Here is a 21,157-nt window from a genome sequence, read left to right as displayed (position 1 = left end):
ACTTTTCTTCTAATCCCTACACAAGCAGAAATGGTGAACCTTATTTTGTGACGGTAGCGATAGAGTATCAATGCGGTCTGAGTTCGACTCGTTTTTAGATTGCTTGAGCTCAGTTCATACCATTCTGAGCGGGAGTTTGGAAGACTTGGGATGATCTTCTTGTTCTGGAAGAAATTTTCTGGATCGACGGCGGTCTTCACCTTCACTTGTTCATAGCTATTGTTTCCAAATCTATTCACCCCAAATTCAAGGTCCCTGTAGTTCAAGAAAGCACTTCTAGGGTTCTTGGACACACATGGGGTCATGAATCTGAAACCTGATTTCCGTTTGTGTAATTCATCTCTGCTTCGTACCTTGCTTCCCCTCCAGCTCACCGAGTACTGAACTTTGAACAAGTTCCCGGCACGGTGTTGAAAAGGCATCACATAGGCCGGAATCCGGCTCATTTTCCCACCATACGGATTGAAAACCAACCCGGTTTTGCCTATTTCAATCATCTGCTCACAGCAACTCCAACCTTCCCTTAGCATCAACAATCCGATCATCAACGATATTGTTGACAGCCAGGCTGTACTTGCTCAACATGTTTCCATACCCACCACCGCTTGTGTGCCCGCCAACACCAACCGTGGGGCAAATACGGGTCGGAAAGCCGTGGACTTTCCTCTTCTTCGAAATCCAATAGTACAATTCTCCGAGCGTGGTGGCAGCCTGAACCCAAATCGATTGTCTTCGATGTATATATTGACCAGACTAGTTAAACATGTCAATGAGTGATTAGCGAGTCACGCAACCCCAATAATAGTATTATTAGTAATTTAGTAGAACCCAATAGTATTGAGCCCGAACTGTTGGGATTGTGTGGTTGGCTAATCACTACTGATAGTACATTAGTCTTGCTAATAAAATTTTGCAATAACATGAAACTGTAGGGCTTGAGCCACCATGTGTTGTAGTTAATCATTGGACACTTGTCACAACCACAGTACAGGCAGAGGGTGGGCAGAGGGATTTGGGAAACAGCAGATTCGGACTCATTAAACCCACAGTTGATTGCTGACCAATCAGCTTGCCTGTGACGCATCAATTACTCAACGTAGCGAGGAACTTAGCAGTCCACTAGCACTGGGGTTTTCAAATTTACACTTTGCCACCATTTTCCTTCCTTCTTTCACCCAAAATTACACAGAGAGAAGGCCCAAGAAAATTTTCTGTTTGTTTCTCGGGAAAAAAATGGTGGCGCCCAAGTTATCGTACGAGGAGTCTCGCCAGCAGCGAATGGAGGAAAACAAGAAGAGAATGGAAGCTCTCAATCTGCCTATGCTTGCTCAAGCTCTTAAGAAAACCCCAAATTCCCCAAAACCCTCCCCTGTAATCCCCTAAAAACCTAAACCCCTCCTTCTCTCACCAAAAAAATCAGCTCTGACTCTTGTTTTCTCTTTTATACGCAGATGAAGCGCGCGAAGGCCCACACGATGGAGAAGCAGCTCGTGGAGGTGAGGAGGTCCTCCCGGGTCGCAAATCTTCCGACCCCGGTTTACAAAGAAGTGGTAGGTCCTTTTGTTTTTCATCTGAATGCTTATGTGCTTGTTTCTTTTTGTATTTCAAATCGGAAAGTTGAAAGCTTTAGTGATTTTGTGGTTTGTGGCAGGCTGTGGTGGAACGGGAGATGAGGACCAGAAGGTATTCTACTAATAGACATAGGGATTTGTCAAACCGGGTTTATGCTTCCAATGAAGCCAGAGATGACGCCACTGCGAGAGCTGAGGCATTGGAGTCCGATTTGGGATCCGATTACCCTACCATGGTGAAACCGATGCTGCAATCCCATGTCACTGGTGGATTCTGGCTGGTAAATAAATCTGCTTTTGTGCTCAAAATGTCACATTTTCATCCTATGTTTCTTCTGAATTCTATATGCTTGTTCTTTGTTAAAAAATTTACGAACTTTTTAGTCATTAAGGCTGTAATTTCCGTTATCTTGTATATGCTCCGAAACTGATTCAAGAACCAATTTATTCTTTCTTTTGCTCTAGGATTTGAGTGAAATGGATAACCCCTATTTTCTCAGTATATTGAAGGTAGAGGCGAACTGTTTTTCTTTTGCTCAATCCTACCATTTTGGTGGGATTAGTATTGATAAGTTTCCTTAATGAGTACTCCATCTTCTGCCTTCAAGTTGGACACAATTTTTGCAATTCTTCTTTCAATAAACCTTGAATATAATGGGTTATCCATTTCAGCCTTATCCACCAAACAAGGCCTACGTGTATTATCAATTATCTCCAGTATCCTGCGTCATAATGTGTCTGAAGGAACGGTCTATTTCATACACCAGTATAGGCATACTTAATGCTTGCAAACTGCAACAGGGTCTTCCAAAATATTTCTGCAGTAAGAACCTCCCGAAGCGTGATGATATTGTGATTTTGATAGATGAAGATGGGGACGAGTGTGAGGTTATATACTTGGCTGAGAAAAGAGGACTCAGTGGTGGATGGAGAGGGTTTGCAATTGATCATGGTTTGGTGGATGGGGATGCATTGGTCTTTCAACTAATTCGGCCTAAAACACTCAAGGTTTGGTTACAAGTTTCTTGACAAAGTCGAACTAAAATTACAACTGTTTACAAGTTTCTGCTTAAAAGTTTTAGTATTTCACAATTGGTTTGGTTAAATGAGGCTGATTATTTGTTAAGCTCCAAAATAAGTATATTACCTTCAATAGATACCAATTAATTAACTAGATAAGTGCCCTACATAATACTATTTTCTGTATGAGATCATCCTATCATTTTGCATTCCACTTTCAGTTTTTTTGTTTCATGTACTCATGTTGTCGTTTCAGGTGTACATTTTAAGGGTGGAAAGAGCTGAATAGGGCTACAAGCTTCAACTATCGTCAATGTTGGTGGGTTTTTTGTGGTCATTGTTGTCAAGGTAAATTTCGAGTATTGTTTCTCTCTTGCCTTTTCAGCTATGCGTTGACTATGGAAGAACAATATGTCATCTGATTTCGACTGCTTCCTCGTCATTTAAGACCGCTGATGATATTTTCTACGATTTGTAAATGTGCATTTCATATTTAGCCTCTTGGTCGAGTCATACACTTACTTTTTTGCTTATGGGTTCCCAAGTTCTTCAACAGATCAAACCCAATGTTTGTTGTGCTGCGAGATTGAGATAGGTTAATTGACCATATGCATAGAAAGCCTACACAGCTGTGACTTAATGAACTGTAAGCTAGTTTCAGAGTTGATTCGTTAGTTAACTAGAAGAAAGACACCTCGAAAGTTTAAGACTTGTAAAATTTATCATATCATTAAGGTTATATGAGCATATGCATTATGCATCTGTCTGTATTATATGGAGAAACCATGTATCTGCGAAATTCTAATGCCTTGACTCGCTTGAATAGCATACTAGCATGGATGTACCCGAAGCTGCCTTCAGTTTTCACGTAACTAAACGAATTTATGGTCCATAGGTCGCTTTCAACAATCCATAAGTTGCGTATTTTGTCTTTGAATGGCTTTCTTCCTTGTTTGCCTCTTGGACTTGGTTGCTTTCTAAATAATGTTGTTAGCAATTTTACCTCATCAGAATTCAAGCGATTTTGTTCATCTTAATTTCTCGTCTTCTCTCTCACACGGCTCTTTTACTTCTTATTGCAGGTAAAAAGGATTTCGGACAGGCTATCCGTTTAGTGGTGAGCTTTATTTGTAATAGAAACCACCAATGGAGCCTTGTAGGGTTAGCGGATGAAGCAATCATCTGCAATCATATTTTTGAATGTTCACTGGTGTCCCTTTAGACCTGTATGAAGAACCCACGAGCAAATATGAATGGACATCCGATTTATTCTTATCTTTCCCGTTTCTCTGCTTCTAATTTCATAAACTTGGAACTTAAAACTTCGCCGTGAAAAATGGCAATCAATACAATCAATTTGCTTCACGCATTCATTTCTTTAACATGGACAAGCAACAAGCGACGATTAAACTAAAACCCTCAATTGTTTGACTTTGGCAATGGGATAAACTTACCTAGGTTTAGATTACGGTTTAGATGTTACTTTGTCAGTATCTCAATCTAATCACTTGCTGCTACATTTCACCCGATTTACAAGTTACTAGACCGATGGTAAATTTGGAAATTTGAATTTGAAAAGCTGCGTGCATGAACGTCCCATTTTAATGGCAATATTTATGGAAGTGAAAACAAGGAGTTAGGAGTTACTGCTGGGCGGGTGGGTGCAGAACATTTCTCAATGCAGTGGGAACTCAACGGTCGACTAGCAACGGCTCTTTTAAATATTCAAACTTTTGCCACCATTTCACTTCCTTCTTTCCACCCAAAACCCTAAAGAAACCGAGAGCGAGACAGAGAAAGTCTCAGAGAATTTTCTGTTTGGTTGTCGGGAAAATGGTGATGGCTAAGTCTAAGTTGTCTTACGAGGAGTCTCGCCGGCAGAGAATGGAGGAAAACAAGAAGAGAATGGAAGCTCTCAATCTCCCTCTGCTTGCTCAGGCTCTTAAAAAAACCCCAAATTCTCCCAAACCTTCCCCTGTAAGCTTAAAATCCCTCTCTCCCTCTCTCCCTCTCTCTCTCTCTCTCTCTCTCTCTTCCCACACGCATACACACACATACATGAAATAAACACACCTCACATTCTGCCTATTTCTCTTGTGTTTTCAGATGAAGCGCGCCGGGAAGCCTCGCACGTATGAGGTGAAGATGGTGGAGGTGAGGAGGTCCACCCGGGTTGCGAATCGACCTGCACCGGATTACAAAGAAGTGGGTCATTTTATTTTTCCTCTAACTTGCTCAAAGTTTCAATCTTTATATTTTTGAATGTGTAAAGTTTCAATCTTTTGTGTTGTTATGATTTGTGACAGGTTGTGGCGGAGCGAGTAATGATTCCAAGAAGGTGCTATGCCACCAATCGGCATAGGGATATGGCGAACCGGGTGTATGCTTCCGACGAAGCCAGAGCCGCCGCGATGGTGAAAGCCGACGAATTGGAGCTCAGTTTGGGATCCGATCACCCGACATTTGTGAAGACAATGCTCCAATCACATGTCACTGGTGGATTCTGGCTGGTACACATTATCCTCATCTTTTGGACAACATGTTTCACTTTATTTGTGATTTATACGTTAGAAGATGTAAAGTAACTAAAGTCTCACATCGAAAACCTGACAAAATAAAATACAACATAGAATGAACGGTTTTACTAATAATTGCATCCTAGGATTTTTGTATAAAACTGCTCACCCGTTGCACTGTGCATGTAATTAAGTTGGTGTGACTAGTGAAACGCTAGTCCGTCTCTCTCAAATCTTAAAAATTAGGGCGGTCGCTGGACAATGTAGCAATGTGCTGTCGAATTCACATGTTTAATTAGTATCTGTCCAATGTGCTATTTCGTATTGTGTATGCAATTGCAGTCATATCATGTGTCATTTTGGCAACAGGGTCTTCAAGCCAGCTTCTGCAAGAACCACCTCCCAAAGGGTGAAGAAATTATGACACTGATCGATGAGGATGGAAACGAGTACCCGACTATATACTTGGCCCGAAAAAAAGGACTCAGCGGCGGATGGAAAGGATTTGCAGTTGCTCATGATCTTGTGGATGGAGATGCATTGGTTTTTCAATTGATTCGGCCTACAACATTCAAGGTGATTGGCAAAGCTGCAAAATAAGTGTTTTGCACTTGAATTTTAGATTAGTTTTTGCTTATCTTCTTTGTTTTCAGATTAGTTCTCATTTGAAGTGCAACGTACTAGTATTACCTTTTCAGGTGTACATTATAAGGGTGGAGAGACCTGGGCAGGCAAGCTCAGAAGAATCAACTTAGGTAATTGTTTCTAGTCATTCCCGTCGCGGTCAAATTTACTGATTCCTATGTTATAATATACTATCTACAAGTTATAATATGATTAGACAACATAATTGACATTTCATTTGTCAAATGGAATAGTAGTGAGGCTTATTTGGTAAGTAAAATCGTTAATTTAAATGATGTAAACTGATGCGGCATGGAGTATTGATTCAACAAATATTTACACATGCAATAAAATCTGCGTATTCCTTTTGGTCATTTGTGATGTCTTTATAGGAACACCAAATGGAGAGGGCAGTTAGTACATCATATATAAATGAAACAAGTTGCATATGCGAAAGGACCATGTGGCCTAATATTGGCTTGGCTGACGAAATGTGATGCAACTCCAACAAAACAAAGTTGCCTTCACGCAAGTTAATCAATTTATTATGGTTTATATGTCTCTTACCTCTGAGACATTCGTATCCATATCCGATTGTATACTTTTGTTTACGCTTTTTATTTAGTAGCGAGAGATTGACAGAAATAGATATACAACCGGTTACAAAACAGATTCTCTCCTTGTATTCACAATCTTCTTAGATATTTACTTTTGTGTACATTTCTAATCCGGTTAGTTAAACATAAAAAACTATATAATCAGTTACAAAATAAATTCTCGACGTATCTCCTCTCTCTCTCTCATACAACCCCTTCACTTTTTTGCAGGAACAAGAGTTGGGGGATTGGAATGTAGAGTTTTATATGTATATTTTGCAACGAGTTCCATTTGCTGCTAGAAAGGTACATGTTTTAGGGGATGAGTCAATCATCATCTGCAATCATGTCTGGTGTCCATCAACAGATCTATATATGGAACTCCGTTGATGAGCAAATTATGAATGGACAGGAGCTTATTCTTATCTTTAATTCCCTTTTTTTTCCATTTATATATATAACAATACTTGATAAAGAAAGACAGCTAGATTGCATGTTATGTTACGGGCATGTGGCTTTCAGAGACTGAAAACTTTTGCCATGGCAAATGGCAATCAATTCAAGCCATTGACTTCATTGCCAATTTACTTTACGATAATGATTTATGCACCCTATTTTTTTCTCTTATATCTCGTTCACGCATTTTTTGAATTTTTTTTTTTTTTGATTTAATCAGTTTAAATGTCAGGAATAAACAATAGTGGGTAGTGAAAAAAAAAAAAAAACTGTGCATGTGGAAATAAATTTTCTTAGTATAGCCTTCTATACTGTGATAATATAAGTGAGAATCACTACACAATCAAAACCACAGAGAAAATAGCTCATCTAAATGTAACTGAGACTGAGTGCAATAACAGTTGGGTCTAGAGTTTTTCCTTCAAAACGAGACTATTTGGCGACAAAACCAATTTACTTTTTTATTTTATTTTTTGCAATATTTCATCAACATAGTCTTAGTTTATTGGTTATGACTATAAATTAAGCCAAGTGGAGACCCGTTATTGTTTTTTTTCTAGGCAAAAAAGCTTTGAGCTATTTTTCAGTTAGCAGTAGATGACACTTTATTGAAGTGACAAAAAATAATAATATTTACACATTTTGATGCGAATTCAACTTCACCAATCGTGGTCTTAACAAGTAACAATTTAACCTGCTAATTTATTAAAAAAAAAAAAAAAATTCCTGCATGTAAGAAAAGCAAATAAATAGAACATGCTTCTACGTCTGCGTGACATGTATGAAGGATAAATCTGCGCTCCTGTACAGCCGGATCTATTGTACGAAGCCGAATGAGCCACCTGGAATCCCAAGCTGTTCGAGCTTTTGAGCCGATCATTTATTAAAATAAAATAGAAAGTAATTTATTTATTAGCGTGACTGATTAATTAACTGGCGCCGAGAATTCCGGACTCTCCAGGTGGAGGACGGGACAAAAGGGGGTTAGGATTTTTTCAAGCAAAAAATATTGGCCCAAATAAATCTGCCTGTGGGTCCCCCCATACCAATGGGTCCCACAATTTAATCATAATCTTTCGAGTCTAACTACGTGACATTAACGTTGTGTTATGATTGATCTTTATCATTGAGCTGAAACGAAAAAATGGTTAATCATTATGTCACTTTGTGGATACTTTGATAAGAAAAAAGTGAAAACGAAGAGAAGTGTTAAGAAAACTCTATCAAAGTAGGAATTTCGATTGAGTTTTTGTCACTTCATAATCTAACGCTAATTTTCGTATCAATATTATAAATCGTTGTGCTAAAAACATGACGTGACAGATAATTCATAGAAAATCTTATTTTTGAGTGAGTCTCCAACTCTCCTTAACATTTTTCAAATAGTAATTCATGGTTTCATTGCTTCTAGGAATCAAATGCCACCTAAAACCAAGGTTGGGCTTCTCCAGCTCTGGCTTTTGTGCGGGCAGCGGTTAGCCCACCACTTGCTCTTGCCTTATTGGATTGGTTGAGGTGTTTTTTTGGGATTGAGGACAACACTGTTGACTTGATTTTTGCGTTCCACGAAGGGATAAAGATGCTCTAACAAGTAATTAAAAATATCATTAATTACACTAACCGGCTGAAACGTTCATTGTGGAAGATTTATATCTTTGTGATTGGTGTTTTGTCGGGGATTATTTTGCTTGACTGGGTCCTCCTAAGGTTGCTAAGAAGAAAAATAAAATTAAAAGTAAATAAATCACATAATTTGTCCTAATTAGTCGACCACATCAGATTCCTCACAATCAAGGGGCCCACTGGAGCCCACCATCCCTCGTGGGCCCACACAGAACTAGAGAGCGAGAGACAGATCCTTTTCGCTCTTGGCTCTTGCGCGCCATACAAGCCAAACGGCGCGTAAAAAAAGGGGCTCCAAGCGCCGAATGTAAGAAATGACGCGATTTCCTGCCACGTCAGTGCCAGGAAATAATTACTTAATCGATCAATTATTCTCTCTAATTTTATTTCTTTAAATTTTGTTTTTGTTAAAATAAGAAAGAAAGCGAGAAGAACAGCTTCATTTCCGCTTTTTCATCTCATTATTCGCTCTCTCGAAGGAGAATGGAATTTTCACAGTGCGCCGGGATCCGCGTTTCTCGATCAGACCAACCCGCCACCGCTGTCGCATCCGCCGCGCCTGGCCCTCGTCTCCTTCCCGCGTAATCGTCATTGCTGTTTTTGCTGATCGGTCCCACTCTTCCTGTACTTTTTCTTCTCCTTTTCTCGGATTCGGGTTCCGCATTGCGATTTCTGTGCATTTGTTAACAAAATTTACGGCTTTTAAGACGATGAAAGTTGTCCGATTCGTTTGAAGATCTCGGTGATTTGTTGCCGTTTTAGATTCTGATATCGACGATTTTATTCTTTTTGGAAAGGATTTAGATTTATGGTTAGATTGGAAAATGCGTGAAACGGTGCGTTTGATTGACGCACGTATGTGCTGGTTTTTGCTTTGTTTGCAGGATTTGGATTGAGAATCGACGATGGAGCATTAGAGGTAGGAGGAGGAGGAGAGAGAAAGAAAAGGAGGGAGGGAGAGAGAGAGAGAGAGAGAGAGAGAGAGAGAGAGAGAGAGAGAGAGAGAGAGTGTGTGTGTGTGTGTGTGTGTTGAGGTGTTTGAGTTTGGGGAACAATGTCCACCAGGAGCGAAAATCATCAGACGGTTCCGCTTTCGGTGCTGCTCAAGCGTGAATTGGCCAATGAGAAGATTGAGAGACCGGAGCTTATACACGGTCAGGCGAGTCAGAGCAAGAAAGGAGAGGATTTCACGTTGGTAAAGACGGAATGTCAAAGAATTGTGGGAGATGGAGTTTCTACGTATTCAGTTTTCGGGGTATTTTTCTTTAATTTTTCGTTTCTCTCTGTTTTGGCGTTGTAGACCATTTGAATTGAAGAAAATGTAGAAATAGCTAAGAAGTTAATTTGATGTTCATCAAAGGGGTAAACTTTTTGACTAAATGCTATGCTTAGAAATGTCGGTCACCTAGTTTTGGGTGTGTTTGTTCATGATTTTCTTCTTTGTGTTTTGGTATATGATCTTTTGGTAATTAAGATGCGTAGTATTTACATAAACTAGATGTGTTTGAGTATGTAGTTGACTGCTGTGATGGTTCAGCTAGCCATGTGCGCAAGGATGTGGCGGTCATGCTGGGAATTTCAAACTTGTGCCCATGTTTGATAAAAAAAAAAACCCAAGTTCTAATGAGCCCTTATTAGGATTACGCTGATAGGTCTGCCAAAACAGTTATTGGTAGTGGATTGTAAACATTTGCGGTCCCTTTGGCTTCTTCCTAATCTGAGGAACGTGTTTTTATTCCTTTTATCATATTCTATAAATACTATGGGGACCATTGTTGAAGCATGGCTATATTCTTACTGAACCATGTCTTGCAGCTATTTGATGGGCATAACGGGTCAGCAGCCGCTATCTACTCTAAGGAGAATCTTCTGAATAATGTTTTGGCCGCTATCCCTTCAGATCTAAACAAAGATGAATGGGTAGCAGCATTGCCAAGGGCTTTTGTAGCAGGCTTCGTCAAGACAGACAAAGAATTCCAAGAGAGAGGTATGGATAATTTTAATCTGTTTTTACTTTTAGCTCTTGCTTTACCTTAAAGTTGAGTATTGAGTCTATTGACCAACTCTTAATGGTTTTTCCCATGGTAAAATTCCTATCATATATGTTGGTATGTGGGGTTTTTTTTTTTTTTTTTTTTTTTTTTGTGCAGTTTGAAACTGGATTACCTTTGTAACATATGCATGCGATTGAAACTAGAGTTAATAAGTAGATGCTTTGGCTGTGCCTGGGTCATAAGGGGAGATGCATAATGTTATCCCTTGTTTGAGAAAGCATCTCAAATCCACGCTCTGTGTGAAATTGCTCATATAACCAACCTATACTGCATACTAATCATATTTTGGTTTATATAAAATTATAAGTTAATTGTATGCCTATATGCTGTTTTTTTGTCCTTCTTCTTATAACTGTCAAAAGTTTAGTGGACTGTAGAGTTTGCCTGAGTTCACCCAAAATTATTTAAGCTGAGAATTTAGTGTCCTAGCTTTATGGTTTATACTACATTTACTAGCACCTGTATAAGTTCATTTTGGTATGAGAGCTGTGTCTTCTGTTGACTTGCAAACATATCATAGCCTCATGCTACTTATATGTGGGGAATTATAGCTCCAGTTGTACAGCCTCTCAATCCCCATGTCTATTTTTCACTTCCTTAGCCTAACTTACCCTAACTTAAACTCCCAACACATGCACATGCAATGTATATGAGATCCTTCAAAAATGTGTGTATGTGTTTTTCTTGTTTATATGTTTGTTATAAAAATGTTTTCGTCCATTTTGGAGATCGTGCATGCCTAAGGATATCAACGAATAAGTTAATTGTTGTATTTGAGGGTTACTGGTTGTATATTTGATTTTGTAATTTTTATGAGTTTCAGTATAATGGTTAATTTCTTGTTTTGTTGTGTGCATGATTTCATGCATTTTATTGCCATCTTTCAGCTAAAACATCAGGAACAACTGTCACATTTGTGATTATAGAAGGATGGGTCATATCTGTTGCATCTGTTGGCGATTCTCGTTGCATAGTTGAACCTGCTGAAGGTGGAGTTTATTATTTATCAGCAGATCATAGGCTTGAAATCAATGAAGAGGAGTAAGTTATCTGTATGATGTGTTTTGTGACTCACTTAATAATCTGTAACCTTTATTAACCCTCCAACTAATTTAATAGGAGGCAGCGTATCACCTCAAGTGGGGGTGAGGTTGGTCGGCTTAATACTGGTGGTGGAGCAGAGGTAACTTTTCTTCATGCCGTACTTAAGTGTATTGTTCATGAAGTTTTCTGTACAAACACAAATTAAGAAATGAAGAAAGGCATATTAAATCCTGGTGGATGAGACAAGTGTGCGTAAGGATAGGTTGAATATATGTAGGACCCTGATGTTGATAAGATTAATCTTGAAATGCACAAACTAATTTGGATGACTTTTCCTTGTAGATCGGTCCTTTGAGGTGTTGGCCTGGAGGCTTGTGTCTGTCACGATCCATTGGTGATCTGGATGTGGGGGAGTTCATTGTTCCTGTTCCTTATGTGAAGCAAATCAAGGTGTGTTTCTAGTCTTGTTACATTTAACAATGTTCATTGCCCTTGTTTTGATTTCCATGTGCTTGATTCCCTATTGGATGTTGGTACCAAAAGATTCAGCAGACATTCATAGAAGCAACTATTATATTACTGTGAACCTTTGAAATAGTTACCCTTATATTCTTATGATTTCTTGAAATAATCATCTGTTTCTTTTCATTGTCGAAACTACAGTATTCTTTCATGCTTCATTTGAAATGATTATTTTAAAGAAAATGTTGTATTTTTTTGTCACAGTTGTCGAGCGCAGGTGGTAGAATTATCATGTCAAGTGACGGAGTCTGGGATGCTTTGTCTGCAGAAGAAGCTCTTGATTGTTGCCGTGGGATGCCACCGGACGCGGCAGCTGCACAAATTGTTAAGGTATAATAACAGTTATGGTTTTCAGTTTTCTGTAAATAATGGTAGATATTTATATATTCCATAGCTTTGGTGCCTTGACCCACGGTTTAGATGCTTTGCCAGAGCTATTGTGCTGGGAGGAATCTTGCTTTCTTACTTCAATACTATGTTTTAAACTTTTTGTTCTACTTCCAGGATGCTGTAGGGCATAAGGGACTTCGGGATGATACAACCTGCATTGTGATTGATATTTTACCACAAGAGAAGCCACAAGCTCCGTTATCCCAACCAAAGAGGCACGGAAAAGGAGTGTTGTTTAAATCCATGTTTAAGAAAAAGTCCTCTGAATCATCTTCTAATGTTGAAAAAGAATATATTGAGCCAGACGAGGTGGAGGAATTATTTGAGGAAGGTTCTGCTTCACTTTCCGAAAGGTTTGTGCTTAAGAAACATCTTCATTTAAGAATTTAAGAATTGCTCTCTTTGTCACATACTGTGGGATATGTTAGCAGTTGTAAAGTGATTTTGGTTGAGGTTGTCCTACTTGTAATCAGATCCTCTGGAGAGATTTTCTTGTTCTGTTCTTGGTGGATTTCTTATCCACTTCTGTGTATTACACTTTTCTTTTTTAATAAACTGTTATAGTTTCTTCTCAGAAAAAAAAAAGAAACATCTTCATTTTGTGCTTAAGAAACATCTTCATAGCCTAAACATTATTTTGATCTCTGGATCAGGCGTCACATGAAGTGTTGTATTTTTGTTTGGAAGTTTTGTTATCACTTGAACTTTCTATCATGGAGTTGTTTCATTATCAGTATAACTTTGCATGGTGGGGGTTTATGTCGGTTTACTGGATTCTGACAGGATTGTTGTGTGGAATGCAGGTTAGATACGAAATACCCGCTCTGCAACATGTTCAAGTTGTTTATGTGTGCAGTTTGTCAAGTAGAAATTGAACCGGGAGAGGGTATTTCAATACACGCTGGGTCATCGAACCCAGGAAAAGTGAGACCTTGGGATGGCCCCTTCCTTTGCTCAAGTTGCCAAGAGAAAAAAGAGGCCATGGAGGGGCAAAGACCATCAGGAAGTATGACAAACTTTTCCCCCCTCTTTCATTTTATTTTTATTTTATTCGTTTATTTGTTGTTTTTCAAATTTATGTTACATCCTCTAATTTATCTTCGGTTTGTTTCTTGCAGGAAGACGCGATAGCGATAGCGATTAGGCAACACTTTCTCAGCACTATTTTCTTTCGAGACCACTAACAAAATTACTTTGAGGTTGTTGATGAGTGGGAAGGTGGTGCATCTGTTGATACTATTTCCCTTCAATATCTCACCGGGATTTATAGAACCATATCCGTTTTGGCACTCAACTTAGAAACCCTATCTGGATCTATCTCACATTCTCATGTTTCAAGTCGGAAGATCCCAGATAGACCTGCATGCTTCTTTAAGATCCGTATTTTTTACTTCAGAGCCACGTAGACAGTGCCTGCCTCCCTTAAAGAGGTTGTAGAAGGGCTGGATGAACTAAAGCATAATGTGCATCGGAGGTAACTCTCTCTTGATCCATACCCTTCTATTTTACGGAGCTAACCTTGATTCAATACACTCTTCGATGTCATATTATTATATTAGGTGAACTTGATGAGACCTCAGACTGATTCATTACACAGTAGGGGAAATTTGATGATGAATTTTTATTTTTCTTTGCCTTACGAAGGATGTCTTTTTATTCTTTTCTACTGATGTCTTCTTTCCCTCTTTGTAAATTCCCTGGTTCCTGCCATTGTTCTTCAAACGGTCAAAACGGTTGCTGTAATTGTAATTTATAAATGCCAAAAAGGCATCATTTGATAGATTTTTTGTTCGTGGCTTCGTAATGTGCACTTGAATCTACTTGTGGATTATTTTGTTTATCATTTCGATTTGCTATCAAGTTTGGTTGTTTAGAGTTGTCGTCATTTGGTAATGCGGCACGGCTGTGCTCGTCATTAATCCGGTATGCGAGTTTTTCGTACCGAGGGTCCCAATCCCACTCTGTCGTATGGTTTAGAGTTGAAGGCCGGCAGTCATTAGCAGGGACCATTTGGCTGGTTGGTTTAAAGGAGCCAACTTGAGGTAAGAAAAAGAAAGCTCGTCAGCACAATAGAAATGTGTTGACTTCATTTGACTTTTGTTGTGCTCACGAACCTTGGAACTTTTGAGATTGAACTTGCTTAACTTTTGAGATTGAACTTGCTTTTGCCGGTTTGGTTGGCTCGAAAAACCGAACCAAACGGGATCATTTGGTAGGGTTTGCCAGCTCACGGGTTAATGTACAAAACCTCACATGCTGATGTTTGTTTGTTAGTTAGTTATCACCTTTTGCTTCTCGATGGCTTTAGGGTTCCCATGACCTGGTAGTCCTCTATGAAGAGAGAATAAGAATATGAGTGGCTACTAGCTAAAGCAAAAAGGAAGAAGGGCATACTCACAAACTCTCTTAAGATCTCTCCATATGGAGTGAATGCGATGTCTTTGTTTTATGCCATGTTTTCTTCTTCATTCTCTCTCTAGTGGACCAACAAGATCATGTGATCGTTGCTATTTCACTCAAACCATAGCATGTAGATCTATTTATTATATATATCTTACAGTTGGGACATATCAACATATATCGTCCAACCATAGTATGAGCTCGTTTGGAAGTATTTTTAAAATCACTTAAAGCTCTTTTAGAGAAAATATTATTAGATTTCAAAAGAACTTTTATACAAGAAGCATTGGTTATGTGCTTCCTACAAGAAGCACCTGATTATAAGTGTTGTTTCAAAAAACATCAATTTAAAAATACTTCCAAACAAACTCTATAAGTCATAAAATGATAAACGACCTCGCTTGTGTTATCAATATCTATATATAGAAGTTTCTCATTAAGTAGAGTATAACCTTATCCTTTGGAGAAATGAGAAAAAAAGAATATGGTAATATGAACGGTGTGAGAAGTGGTGAGGATGGATTGAGTGAGTCGACCACAATAATTGGTGCATGATTGAGATGTCGACCTTAACTATACGAACAAAATTCCTCTACTATGGATGATGCCTCATGGACCACTGCGTGCACGTGTGTTTGGGTCTACCATCACTCACACACCTTACTTTATAGTTTTGTATTCACCCACAATTTCTGCCACCCCATTATTTAGTTGTATGTTAATCACCCCCTTGTGTATAGAGATGACAAATTAACCCATTAAGTTGTTAATAAGTACCCGTTAAAACCTGTTTAATTTGATATCACCATAATATGAAAGTGAGGTTGGCATTAGTGATGATTGTGTAAAGTGAAATCAAACTAATGGATCTTATGAATATTCATTAACAATTCAATGGATTGATTTGCCACATCTAATCGTGTATTAGGGCTGCTCTAACTGGCTGCTCAAATTTGTTTATTTGTATCGATTAAATTAATTCAATCAAAAAGCGAAGTGCGCAAACTATTTCTCTTTTGAAAAATTGTCTCGCAAGTAAGTCTTAGTATACACCTATCATATACATCCGCGTGGCTCATAAAGGTGTGCTCGAATATATCAATGAGTCGCATGTATCTATTCATCACTTGACATGTATGTTGTATAAAACCAGTAAATAACACAAAATGTATGATTTTACATAACCATTTGTTTATTTCTCTCATTATGTAATTTTACAACAAATATTTGATCAATTGACACATGACAAGAGATATAGAACAATTCTATATACAATTTAGTCCTTTTTTGCTCACCCCCTAACTCAAAGTAACCTTTCCCCCTCTAAAATCATGTCACATTTATTTAAGTAACCGTAGTTGCCTATCCATTTAACTAAATCTCTTATAAGAAAAAAAAAATTGAATAAATTAAAAAAAAAAAACTTACCATGTATTCCTTTATCTATATCCCTTAGATTAAAGAATTGATCTCACTTTTCGACAACTCCACACCTAATATTGATCATGGAAAACCTTCCGCACCCCTTGTTCTCACTTTGTGCTATCAGAGCAATTCTACCTCTATAAAGCTCTTAGAGCACTTTCATTGTAGGAAGGCTCCTTAGACAATATGCAACTCAATTCCTTTAAATGAACAGTAACTGCCCAAGTGCATGTTGACCCCTAAATGGAATAGTCCAGGAGTATTAAAATATTAGTATTTTTTATTTTATGAAATAATAAAAGATAACTTTATTTTTAATTTCGGATAATAGTAAAAGATTAGTTGAAAGTATTCAAAAATATTGAAATGTATTATAAGGTGGAAGAACATAGTTACATATTTAGAGAAAAAAATATATAGAATTTTTTATATTTTTAATTAGCATTTGTATAATTTTTTTAATAATTTAAATTCTGACTGACATCATGATGACATCACCCTTATGTCACATAGGCAGGGCACTGAGTTAGACAATTATTGCTTGACTTTTCCATCGGGTTCGCTTTGGGTCCTATTGCCCGAGTGGGTTGGAGTGTTTTGGGAACGGGGAGAGTAGATTGGGTTGCCTATCCCCAAGGCAATAAACAATGGTGGAGTTGCTCTTATAGGCAATTCAATCCCCTAAGCGAACAATAACTGCTTTTAATAAACAGTAACTATCCAAATGTATCTTTACCCCTAAACTGAATAGCCCAGACTATTAGTATTACAATATTGTTATTTTTATTTATAAAATAATAAAAGATAATATTAGTTTTAATAATTTCGAATAATAATAAAAAATTAGTTAAAAGTATTTGAAAATATTGAAATGTGATGTAAAATGAAAAAACACGGTTATGTATTTATTAAAAAAAATAAAAAATATTTATATTTTTAATTAATTTTTTCTAATTTTTAATTATTACTGATGTCAGATGTCAGCCTTGCGTAACATGGCTGGAGCCTGTCAATTCCTACCTCGGGGGAACAACTCGGATTTTTTTGGGCTGGAAGAGCTGATGCAAATTTATTCTCCTCTTTGCCATGGTACAGTTCCATGGTGTAAGATAGTCAAAAGCGTTTTTCTTTTAGTTGTTGCTGTGTTGAAACAAAAGAAAAAAGTTTGTGTAGCCGAGGAAGTTAAGGTGAGTGGCCTCATATTCTTTCAAAACTGATTGATGGGTGAACCATATGAATCCAATCTTGGTCTTCATGATCATGGTTAATTAATCTTATTCCAGAACATAGTCGTAATTATGACAAAATATCATGGGCCCTTCTCTTTCCGACATTGAATCATCAATCAGTTGCGTTTAATACTTTTTGACATTTTAACAGATGTATTGTGTATATATTAGTTGTCATATCATGTGATTTACGAAAGGTAGTTTAAAATTTTGGACTCTCTGACATCATTCATATATATATATTTTTTTTTTATGGTACAAGTGATGTTGGATAAATCATCTTTTTAGATTATATTTTGTAGACCATACGATGTTATTAATGGTTGGATTCTATTTTTAAATCAGTAATAGTCAAATCCAATAATCAATCGTTACATCATGTGATTTACAAAATATAAAAAAGACGATATGTCTAACATTTTCTTTAGGAAACTTTAACGAAAATGTTTCGGTTACTGTTCACTTTAACGAAAAATCATATTTTTACATTAAAAAGTCAATCATGGTACTATTCATTTTACCTTTTATTTTGTCATTATCGTTAAAATTCAAAACTTTTAACCTCTTTTCATTAGTTAATATTTGTGTGAACAAAGACCACTGTTCTGTCTCTCTACGCAACTTGTTTTAGACAATGAGATAGTTTTATATGTAGTATCTCAGTATCAACTGGAAGTAGACAACTTTGACATATTTGGTGATGAAGATATGACCCCGTGAAGAATAAAAGATTTAAGAATCAGAATCATCAAGAAGATGGTTTGAAACTTGAATCCAAGCTTCACGTCGCTCAATAGAAAATGAGAGGTGTTCTATAAAATACGAAGGAATAAATTGAACAAGGATAAGTTATAACACGTTTACTTATTTGAAATAAAAAAGTTATGAGCGGAGAAAGTGAAGAATATGGAGAAAATGAGAAGGATTGAGATAGATTACCTTTTTTATCCTAATTAATCTAGTTCTTGAATTTTTAGGTGTTAGATTATTGATCGTGCCCACATATTTTTTTAATGTGTTAGTAAATGCATGAGAGGTCAAAATTAAGTATGACTTTGATACCAATGTGTTAATATTAAAGGTAATGCTAAGGAGACTAAATTCGTAGACAAAATTTGCAAACTAAATGATGTGTTATCAATAAAAATGAGCACATTTATCAACGCTTAAATAATAATCTAATCATCAACTTCTATGTCATTTAGTTTTCAAAATTGTGTTTATAAATTTAGTCTCCCTAACATTAGCCTAATATTAAACTAAACATGGAAAGTTACCCCTTAAGTCGAAGACTAGTGGTAGCCTTCGTTGTGGAAGGGTGGTGCTTCAGGATTACAACATATTGGTTCTAAGAACAAAACGAGCTTAACAGACCACTGTCTTCTCATTCTTGAGTGAGATGCTGGTATGTTTATGTCCAGATTTCAGAATTGTCCATTACTAAACTTTCTGATATTGTCTTAACTACCAACATAGCCTAATAGTTGATGAATTTTATCACAAAAAAAAAAAAAAAAAACATCGTTTTGATTAAAAGTAAAACCATTTCATGTAAGTAATAATTTATTAAGTGAATTTTCTAGAATTTTATTCTTCAATAATTTAGTTTTTAACGTTTGTATTAGAGTTATTTGATTCTTGACCTCTTACTTACAGATAATATCAATGCATATGGAGTCGACAAATGCTGAGCTGCACGTTACATCATGTAAATCCAAAGCAAAAATGATACTTTTATCACCTACTTGTACCATTATTTATACTGTCTATCTAATAAAGTTAGGATCTACATTATGGTACAACTAGGTAATGATAGGGTCCACCGCATGTGGTTTTCATCTCTATTAGAGAGATGATATAAATGATGGTACAATTAGGTGATAAGTGTAACATTACTCAATCCAAATTCTCTTTTATTCTCCCTTCCCAATTTCATTCTAAAACAAATAATCAAGCCATATGTGTGGAGTCTAAAATAATCTTAAAAATTCTAGAGGCGATGTGTGGATTTTTGGTCAAGAAAGACAAGATTGCTCTCATTACATGGGCATGCTTCTCAGATACTCCCATGAGCATCTCAGCACCCTGAAGGTCTAAGCAACTGCTAACAGCTCACTTGCCTATGACAAGGAAAAGTGAAAATCAATTAGGGATATTTATACCATTATCTTAAGATATTATTTCCTATTTAATATCTTGAGAATATTCTCTTCGTACATCTTGGCCAATAAGATACCGTCATGTGTAAGATAAAACCTTAACACCATGACCAACCCTCTCCCCTATATATATCTCTATCTCTACCAAAAGCTTTTGCTATCCCTAAAAGCTCTAAACACATACACTTTTGAGAGAAACCAACTTAGGCATCAGAGATCTATTGACCAAGCCTTCCAACCCCAGCTTAGTTCTTTGATCAAAGGTGTTGATTGTTTTGCAGGTACATTTTTGTAAAAGTATGAAATGACAGAAATTTACGTCGAAAATATGTATCTTGTTGTAAGCCAATTTGATTGAACGATCTAGGGTTTAGAGAGAGGGGGGCTAGGCACAATTAGAGAGAAGAGAAAGTGATTTAATTGTGAGGTGTGTTTGATTCACCCCATTGTGCCTTTATTTATAGTAGTAGGATAGGTAAAAACCTTTCCCTTTAGGATTACAACATTAAATATGTAATCTACTCCTAATAGGAATATAAGATACATTCCCAAATTTCCTAGGATTTACACAATAACATCCCTCACGACGGGAAGACTGTCTCATCAAAGTGACAATCCGCAAAACGTGCGGTAAAGAGATATTCTATCAAGGGTTCTAAGTAACGAACAATTGATGGCGAATCGTAACCGACATAGATTCTCATTTTTCTCTGAGGACCCATTTTGGTACGTAGTGGCGGCGCTATTGGCACATATATGGCGCACCCAAACACCCGTAAATACGAGACGTCAGGCTCGCATCCAGTGACCAACTGTAACGGTGAATGTGGTTGGGTAGCAGTGGATCTCAGGCGGACCAATATAGTTGCGTGCAATATTGCATAGCCCCAGGCAGATACCGACAATTTGGTTCTCATAACCAAAGTCCAAGTTATCGATTGAAGGCACTTTATGAAAGCTTTTTCCAGACCGTTTTGGGTGTGAACATAGGCTACATGATGTTTCACATCAATCCATACTGACAAGCAATAATCGTCAAAATTCTGTGATGTAAACTCTCCAGCGTTATCCAGTCGAATCGACTTAATCAAATAATCAGGGTGGTGATCCCTTAGCTTAATGATTTGAGCTAGGAGTTTAGCAAACGCGGCGTTGTGTGTGGACAATAGGCAAACATGTAACCATCTTGTCGATGCATTAACCAACACCATAAAGTATTTAAATGGTCTGCAGGTTGGTTCGATAGGTCCACAAATGTCCCCTTGAATCCTCTGAAGAAATTTAGAGGGTCGTGATTAATCTTTGTATATGAGGGTTGAGTATTCAACTTCCCTAAAGAACACGCTTTGCATGGCAGAAGTCCAACATAAGGATGTAACTTATGCTCGTGTGAAGATTGGAGGATATGGCACAACATGTCACGTCCAGGATATCCCAAACGGTCATGCCAAAGCAACAAAATGTCCTGGAACTCAGGCATAGGGCCGGCCACAGTGTAGGCTTCTATGCCGCAAATGGTTGTGATGTA

General features: G+C 37.4%; 4 protein-coding genes across 4 annotated transcripts; 3 read left to right on the top strand and 1 right to left on the bottom strand.

The window, feature by feature from the left end:
- Positions 1–9: 9 nt before the first annotated feature.
- LOC137716964 (berberine bridge enzyme-like 19) lies at positions 10–497 on the bottom strand. The gene is made up of 2 exons (XM_068456298.1): positions 121–497; positions 10–16 (listed from the first exon to the last, which is right to left on the bottom strand). Exons 1-2 carry the CDS (start codon positions 495–497, stop codon positions 10–12), a joined length of 384 nt encoding a protein of 127 aa, XP_068312399.1.
- A 710-nt stretch (positions 498–1,207) lies between these two features.
- Positions 1,208–2,944, top strand: LOC137716782 (B3 domain-containing protein At3g19184-like). The gene is made up of 5 exons (XM_068456162.1): positions 1,208–1,371; positions 1,452–1,550; positions 1,652–1,852; positions 2,373–2,579; positions 2,848–2,944. Exons 1-5 carry the CDS (start codon positions 1,234–1,236, stop codon positions 2,878–2,880), a joined length of 678 nt encoding a protein of 225 aa, XP_068312263.1. The 5' UTR covers positions 1,208–1,233; the 3' UTR covers positions 2,881–2,944.
- A 1,422-nt stretch (positions 2,945–4,366) lies between these two features.
- Positions 4,367–6,933, top strand: LOC137718852 (B3 domain-containing protein At5g42700-like). Its single transcript, XM_068458382.1, has 6 exons — positions 4,367–4,568; positions 4,698–4,796; positions 4,898–5,101; positions 5,477–5,683; positions 5,806–5,862; positions 6,559–6,933. The coding sequence occupies exons 1-5, from the start codon at positions 4,425–4,427 to the stop codon at positions 5,860–5,862; spliced, it is 711 nt and encodes a 236-aa protein (XP_068314483.1). The 5' UTR covers positions 4,367–4,424; the 3' UTR covers positions 6,559–6,933.
- Positions 6,934–8,840: 1,907 nt separating this feature from the next.
- On the top strand, positions 8,841–14,196 carry LOC137718299 (probable protein phosphatase 2C 12). The gene is made up of 10 exons (XM_068457817.1): positions 8,841–9,030; positions 9,291–9,661; positions 10,222–10,393; positions 11,348–11,501; positions 11,580–11,643; positions 11,847–11,954; positions 12,231–12,356; positions 12,531–12,769; positions 13,220–13,422; positions 13,535–14,196. Exons 2-10 carry the CDS (start codon positions 9,461–9,463, stop codon positions 13,558–13,560), a joined length of 1,293 nt encoding a protein of 430 aa, XP_068313918.1. The 5' UTR covers positions 8,841–9,030; positions 9,291–9,460; the 3' UTR covers positions 13,561–14,196.
- Positions 14,197–21,157: the final 6,961 nt, after the last annotated feature.

Source organism: Pyrus communis, chromosome 15, assembly GCF_963583255.1.
Source record: "Pyrus communis chromosome 15, drPyrComm1.1, whole genome shotgun sequence".
NCBI classification, from domain to species: Eukaryota; Viridiplantae; Streptophyta; class Magnoliopsida; order Rosales; family Rosaceae; genus Pyrus; species Pyrus communis.
The sequence above is the reverse complement of the archived record's forward strand: the minus strand, read 5'-3'. Positions and strand labels throughout refer to the sequence as shown.

Coding starts and splice junctions, on each gene's coding strand:
- LOC137716964 (XM_068456298.1), bottom strand. CDS start 497: ATGATTGAAATAGGCAAAACCGGGTTGGTTTTCAATCCGTATGGTGGG.
- LOC137716782 (XM_068456162.1), top strand. CDS start 1,234: ATGGTGGCGCCCAAGTTATCGTACGAGGAGTCTCGCCAGCAGCGAATG. Junction 1,372..1,451: donor ATTCCCCAAAACCCTCCCCT/GTAATCCCCTAA, acceptor TTTTATACGCAG/ATGAAGCGCGCGAAGGCCCA. Junction 1,551..1,651: donor CCCCGGTTTACAAAGAAGTG/GTAGGTCCTTTT, acceptor GGTTTGTGGCAG/GCTGTGGTGGAACGGGAGAT.
- LOC137718852 (XM_068458382.1), top strand. CDS start 4,425: ATGGTGATGGCTAAGTCTAAGTTGTCTTACGAGGAGTCTCGCCGGCAG. Junction 4,569..4,697: donor ATTCTCCCAAACCTTCCCCT/GTAAGCTTAAAA, acceptor TTGTGTTTTCAG/ATGAAGCGCGCCGGGAAGCC. Junction 5,102..5,476: donor TCACTGGTGGATTCTGGCTG/GTACACATTATC, acceptor TTTTGGCAACAG/GGTCTTCAAGCCAGCTTCTG.
- LOC137718299 (XM_068457817.1), top strand. CDS start 9,461: ATGTCCACCAGGAGCGAAAATCATCAGACGGTTCCGCTTTCGGTGCTG. Junction 11,644..11,846: donor ATACTGGTGGTGGAGCAGAG/GTAACTTTTCTT, acceptor TTTTCCTTGTAG/ATCGGTCCTTTGAGGTGTTG. Junction 11,955..12,230: donor CTTATGTGAAGCAAATCAAG/GTGTGTTTCTAG, acceptor TTTTTGTCACAG/TTGTCGAGCGCAGGTGGTAG.